We start from the raw sequence: 7200 nt of genomic DNA, 5'->3' as shown, positions 1-7200 counted from the left end.
ATTTTTTTACAGAGAGGAAGATAGAGTGATAGTGAGTTAGAAACATCAATTCAGCTGCCTCCTGCACACGCCCCACTGGGGATGTGCCTGCAACCAAGGTACATGCCCTTGACCGGAATCGAACCTGGGACCCTTCAGTCTGCAGGCCGACGCTCTATCCACTGAGCCAAACCGGTTAGGGCTCATCATTGATGTTTCTATCTCTCTTTCCTTCTCCCTTCTTCTCTGAAATCAATAAAAATATATTTTTAAAAAAAGCAACCTTACAGTACAGCAAGCTTGGTAGAACCACCTTAATCAGGTGATGGAAGTGGACAACCTCAGGAAGGGACAACTCAAAATCACGTGCCCTTGACGGGACGCAATGAGGACTCGGCGTTGCTTCATGCAATTCCTCCCGAAGGTGCACAACTTGGGGCTCATGGAGAGGGAACCTCAGACTAACCACACCACGCGCAATCCACGGAGGAGCTGCCTTTTAACCTGCAAGTATCAGAAGCCAAGACAGAGCTGCTCCAGCCTCTGAGGAAGCAGCAGCTCATTGTACCTGGGCCCTGACTGTGAGGGCGCCCCTGGGAGCACTGGAGACACGGGGGGGAGCCGAGGTGGAGATGGGGCAGTGGCCGCTGCTACTCCCTGGCTGTGATGGTGGTTACGCAGGGGAGTATCTTGGTGCGTGGGAAATATACATGGAAGTATTTGGGGGTGCCGGGCCATCAGGTTGGCAACTTCCGTTCAGATGGTTCAGAGGCAGGAAGTTTTTTTTTTTAACTGTAAATGCAACCTTTCCATAGTACAGCTGAGATAGTTTCAATATAAAGATTTTATTTAAAAAAGTATCAGTTATTTTATTTTGGCAGTTTCATTTTTTTAAAAGGGGAGGTAGGCTGTTTCCAAACAAGGCTGACCAGATGGGAAGAAATCTTCAACTCCAACTTGGCCTCATGGATTTGAGAATCAAAGCTTACATGCGGCCACATCTGCAGAGCGGCAAGCGCCCGCTCGGAGCGGTGGGCTTCTGCCAGGCCGGCCCCTGGACTCCTCTGGCCACTGCTGGGGTCACTGGCCAAGGGACTGCTTCAGAGCCTCATACATCAGCTGGTCCTGGGGAGAAGACAGAACACGGAGCTGGTCACTTCCTCTGGGACGAACTGTGTCCCGCCCAGAATTTATATGCTGAGGTTCCAGGACTTCAGAGTGACCTTACTTAGAGACAGGGTCTTTAAAGAGGCAATTAAGTGAAAATACAGTCGTGAGGGTGGGCTCCACTCCCACCCGGACTGGCATCTTACAAGGAGATTAGGACAGACACACTTGGAGGGAGGTCCATGTGAAGAGACAGAAAGAGGACAGTCATCTGTCAGGGGCGGGGCCTCAAAGAAACCAACCCTGCCAACACCTTGATCTTGGACTTCTAATCTCCAGTTTGTGAGAAACAAACTGCTGTGTGTAAGCCCACAGTCTGTGCTACTTCATTATGTCAGCCCGAGCCAACTAACACACCGAGAGCTGACCTCCCCTCCCCGCATCTACGTCCACACACACTCCTTTCTCCAGGGAGGACCCATGACTCTCACAATTGTTGACATAAAAAGTGTGCCCCCAAAATCAGGGTAGAAGATACTTATGTCTCTATCTAATTAGTAAAGCAAAATTCTAACCCATACTGAGTTCAGATTGGAATGAGAGGCAAAGCGGGGCTGCGTAAGCAATGCCACTGGTCAGGAACTGTCAGAGTACTGTTCAATGGACTTGGATCCTTCTACGTTTCAACAGCTAAGTATGAGAGTCCTAGTCGCTTCACATTCTTGCTCCCCTTTGGTGCTGTCAGCCTTTCACATGTAAGCCATTCCACTCCTATACGTTTATCCCAAAGAAATACAATATGTTTCCGTTTTTCCAGCCCTTTAAAATGTTTTTTAAAAATCAAGTTTTGTTAAAGTATTCTTCTGGATAGGTAAAATGACCACAGGGCTCTATAGCCCTGGCCGGTGGGCTCAGGGGGTGGAGTGCTGTCTGCACTGAGGGTTCACTGGTTTGATCCCCAGTCAGGGCACATGCCTGAGTTTTGGGCTCGATCCCCAGGAGGGGGTGTGCAGGAGTCAGCCGATGGGTGCTTGTCTATCGCATCGATACTTCCTTCTCTTCCCCTCTCTTAAAAATCAAAACATATTTAAAAATATGTATATTAACAGTTATAAAGGGAAAAAAGGCTCTCTTCTACCCAGCCCTCCATCAATATATCCTTTTAAGATTGTCCTCTGCATATATGTGCAAACACACTAGAATCAAGTAGCATCACTAAGACATACATGCATCCTTCCTAAAAGGGTAAAAAGACATCTCCAATGTCTGGAATTATAGGTTCAGATATGCTTTTAATAGAATCCACTGGACTGAATCTGTCATGTAGTCAATACCTTCTAATTAGTAAAAGCTACTGGCAATGTAACATTAATGGAGTAGAGTGACCAGGTTAGCAGGTATCTATGTACACATTTATGGAAATGCTTACCATACAACTCCTAATTGCTCATAAAGATTAGGAACTATGTCTGTAAGATTTTAGTTTGTATTTTGTAAGTCCAGCACGGTGTCTAGCCTAAGTAGGTACATGATACACGTTTATGTACAGATGGAAGAATGAGATCTTAGGCAATCCATTAATACACTAGGCGTAAGGGGAGGTTTTCCCTCTCATAAATGTCAATGTGACAGAAATAATCGGGCAAATAGATGACCCATATTATCCTGAGTGTGAAGAAAAGAATCAAAGTGCTCTGGCCAGTAGCTGTGAAAACCACTAAGCCAATGAGTTCACAAAACAGTACGGTTTCTAAAAACAAACAAACAAACAAAAACAGTAGGGTTTCTATGATGTGGTTTTTATTTATTTTTTATTATTTTTTAAAATATATTTTATTGATATTTTACAGAGAGGAAGGGAGAGGGATAGAGAGTTAGAAACATCGATGAGAGAGAAACATTGATCAGCTGCCTCCTGCACACCTCCCACTAGGGATGTGCCCGCAACCAAGGTACATGCCCTTGACCAGAATCTAACCCGGGACCCTTCAGTCCGCAGGCCGACGCTCTATCCACTGAGCCAAACCGGTTTCGGCTATGATGTGGTTTTTATAGAGGACGACAGAAAAAAGGTTAATCTATGTTTGAGTGAGACTGGCTTCCTGACAATGGAATAAGGCCATAGTAGGCGGAGTGAAAGACTATAATTTGAGGTAATAAATAGGTGGGAGAATAATCTCAAGGTCTCAACATTTATTAACAGTTAACCCTGCCCCAGGGCACTGGTGAGCCGTTAAGACTGAACAACAACAAGCCAGCAGCAAAGTTATGCTCTGCTGGTCTGTGAAGTGACATGTGCTGGACGCGAGGGCTTGGCTTCGCTGAGCAGAGAGAATAAAGAACGACACAGCTGAAATGAACATTCTGAATTCTAAAAAGCAACTGGCAAAAAAGAGCCCCATCTCAGTTGCTGGGATATCTGTCGTAACAAATTGCCAGCCCACTGAGTCTTCCTGGGACCACGACAGACATAGCGTCTCACTAGAAAGTAGGGTGGGGCAGGATCTTCAGATGGAGCTGGAGGGCTGGTACCAGCAGAGTGGGAGTGGATGAGGCAAACAGGCAGAGCTCAGAAGAAATGTTGCTCGCTGTCCTCACTTCCCACCCTCAACCAGTTAGTGAGGATTTACTGGGCCAGGCGACAATGTCTGCATTTGGCCTCTAAACCAGAGCCTACTGTTACACCAGCGAGCTGCTGGACACCAAATCCACTTCGCCTGCTGTTACTATCCGACCCCAAACTCAGCATCATGAGGCACCAGGGAAGCAGCTGCCCCAGGAAAGAGAGGTAGCAGCTAGATTCAGCGGCTGGAGAACATGCCTAACATTCCAGAACTACGAAGACCGGCTCTGCAGGCCCGGGAGAGCCCTCACACGCCTTTCTCCTTTCCTTTGCTTTTTCAGACAGCTCCTGATCATCTGGTTAATGTTAACGCACTTCAAAGCCAATCACTACTTCTCTAAGTATGTCTGAAAGGCTAAAAAAATATAGCAAGTGTTCCTTTCACATTTAACAAAATCTAGTGATTCTCTCGGTGTGAAAAGAAGACTCAAAATCTCAACCCGCCACAAATAAGGCAGATGACTAAGCTGATTTTTACACGTCAATTAACTTGAGGACCACTGTTTTATTTTCAGTTTTCATGCTAGGGCTTGAAGTCATGTTGCCCCGTAGACCCAGCCAGCCAGAGGGAATTCCTAGCTGGTTTGGCATGAGCCCCTCACCTGAGCTGGACCAATCACAGGCTTCCCTAGACTCGCCGGCTACAGCCATCAGGGAATTCTCCTGCTATGGGGGTAAATAACCTGCAGGCAGCCATCTTCCCCCCAGATGAGGTTTCTGGATCCAGCCTGCCTAATGCCAGCTCCACCCACAACAGTCTTATCTTCTTGGAGCTAGACTACTCAAACGAAGTGCTAGGGCCTTACCCATAAGTTTCAGGAAAGTAGAAACATCTTCACCATAATGTCAGAAAAAGGTTAAAAATCACTCTGGCTTTTTCTGACATAAAAGGCCAGGTTTCACATGGTGTGTCTTACTTTGCTGAGGCGTAGTTTGTAGTGAAAGTTAAAGTTAAAGTGGGTGTTATGCAGTGAAGTCTGGTGCTATGACACTGACAGAGAGAGCTGGCGGGGAAATGCCCAGCCGGGGAAATGCTGGGGTCCACACTGCCGGGATCCGTTGTGTCCAGGGATGCCTTCTGTTTCCCGACTCCTAGAGCTGTGATGCGCCTTAGCCATGAGGACCTGCTCGGGGACTCCACCACAACCACCTTTAAATCCTTAGCCCTTCACTACCCAGGCTCCGTGTTTCTCATGATTATTGATTGAAAACCGTAAGTCAAAGTCCGAACAGTTTATGAGTAGATTGCTGTGTTTCTCATTATGATAACTGATGGAAAACTCGAAGTCAGCCCTGGCCGGGTAGCTCGGTTGGAGCGTCATCCTGATACGCCAAGGTTGAAGGTTCAATCTCCGGTCAGGGCACGTACAAGAAGAATCAACCACTGCGTGCGTGAGTGGAACAACAACTGATCTCTCTCTCAAGGCCACGCACACAGGCAATCATTTTGTTTTCATAAGGTCCTATCTACCCGTCTAAATTCTAGTCTCCTTTCTCTCTACAGTTAAGAACATTTCTTACCTTTCTTGATATAGATGATTTCACTTTCTTGAAAGCTTCTTCGAAGTGCTTCTGACTAACCTTGAGTTCACCTGCGGAGCAAAAACACGAACATCCACATCAGGCACAGTGTGCCGGCTGTGATTTGTAACTGAGCTTCTCTCGAGACTTCCACCCACTCCAGGGGACGGTGAGGGCCGCAGTGGTGACAATGGCGCTAGTCTATTCAGAGCAATATTCAAACAGGACGTAGGACCCTGGTTCCCTTTAGCTTCATTTACATATTCCTGACCATATTTAATTTTACATAAACGGTTAAGTTTTATATCATGTATTTTAGTGCAATCTCCCCCCGACCCAAGCAATCAAAGCAATTTATTTGGGAACAAATTATATAAAAAAGTACTTTGTCTTTAATTAGAGAGAGATTTTTACCCCTTTAAAAACAAAAAACGGTCCCTGTGTTTTATTTATTAGTTTATGTCCCCCCAGCTTTACGGAGATATTGTAGACATATGAAAGTTAAGGTGTGCAACATGATCACAAGATATACGCATATGCTGTAAAAGGATGACCATATGAAGTGTGTTAACACCTGTAGCAAAGCAGGGTTGTCAGAATGTGTTCTGTGTTTACAAGACAACGTCCAAACAGTCATTAGTAGCAGCCAATGCGTGTACGGCAGCCTGTTAAATTTTAGTTATAAAACAAACCCCAAGCTAGTCATCAGACCCAGCTCTCAGCCTACTACCACAGAGGATGTCTTTTACAAGAGATTCTAATTTTGCTCATTATATCCCACCTACTTCCAAAAGGAATTTAAAATAGATGACAATAAAAGAAGTTCAGATAACTGAATCTTAAAATTAACCAAAACCTCGGGGACTTCGTGATTAAAATATGTGTGCTGACGAATCTAAGCTAGCACATGCTGCTGTAACTGGAAACAAATTTAACTCTAAGATTCCTGTAGGCCTAAGGAAAATAGAGGGGGGGAGAGGGGGAAATCAGCACAAATAAAAAAGACATCTTTTGAGCAAAAAGGAAATCAACACAGACTTGAATTTAGATAAAGCATGGGTTTAGAGGAAAAGGCAGGTCTTCTGAAGATGGTATTTACAAGGACTGTCAAGCACAGTCACAAACTGATCAAACAAATAACTGTCACAGGAATCAAGCCAAGGAAAGGCTATAATCTGTTCTTGGCCTGGTTGGAATGCAGGTGGGAAATGAGTCTTTTTTGGCCACATGTACCCAAATCATATGAAGACACTGTCAAATGTGAAGAACAGCGCCCAGCTGTTGAGATGGCCTCAAATCATCACATAATAACACGTACTGACTTTGTCTTTTGAAAGGAGAGTCTAAGTATATGGAAAGTTATTTCAATTTTCATTTCTCATGTGTGTGTGTTTTCTACTTAATATTAATATTTTCTATTTAAAATTTACATCATATTCTGAAAGGTTTCTAAAGGTCTTATCAGACAGAAATACCAGTTTTAATATTACAGATGAGAGATGTTAGAAAGTGGTCCCGTTCCAGATCAGCAGTGGTTTTACCTGTCCAGAGTGATAACGGATTAGAACTGAGAGCCTCGGGGGAGAACTGTACCTTTTTCATTTCCACTTTTCTGTCTTGCCATTTCCTGTCTCAGGGCACAGACGGAAGCTTCCCGCACCAAAGCAGATAGATCTGCGCCCCTGGAATAAAAGACGCCGTCTTCCTTATTTATAATTAGATACTGTTTAGGCCAGAAAGAAGCCTGAGAGCCATTTTCTTTTAAGTCGCATATTAAACAGTCAGAAAAGAAACTGACCCATAAATGTGGGCTAAACTAATTAGAGTCGGTAGGAAAGAGTTTTAGCTTTCACTTAAAATATTTCTAACTTTCAGAAGAAAGGAAATCATGGAGGAAACAACGCAATGAATCATAAATAGTCCCACGGTAACAGCTATAGACACCCACGTTAATATAAAAAGCTTAGAAC

The 7200-nt window shown here is 44.6% G+C and overlaps 1 protein-coding gene across 3 annotated transcripts in view; it reads right to left on the bottom strand.

Moving 5' to 3' along the window:
- Positions 1–803: 803 nt before the first annotated feature.
- The window catches only part of NVL (nuclear VCP like), a 53549-nt gene continuing 47152 nt past the window's right edge, over positions 804–7200 (bottom strand). For 2 of the 3 annotated variants that reach the window (XM_080651245.1, XM_080651247.1), the window contains 3 exons: positions 6824–6912; positions 5231–5301; positions 804–1104 (listed from right to left, as the gene is read on the bottom strand). In XM_080651245.1, coding sequence (XP_080507371.1) covers positions 1060–1104; positions 5231–5301; positions 6824–6912 — 205 coding nt within the window. In that variant the 3' untranslated portion in view covers positions 804–1059. The remainder of the gene's footprint in view (positions 1105–5230; positions 5302–6823; positions 6913–7200) is intronic. The other variant, XM_080651246.1, reaches the window with a different exon arrangement.

This window comes from Plecotus auritus, assembly GCF_963455305.1.
Source record: "Plecotus auritus genome assembly, chromosome: 14".
In the NCBI taxonomy this organism is placed as follows: Eukaryota; Metazoa; Chordata; class Mammalia; order Chiroptera; family Vespertilionidae; genus Plecotus; species Plecotus auritus.
Note: the sequence above shows the minus strand (reverse complement) of the source record. Positions and strands in the feature narration are given on the sequence as shown.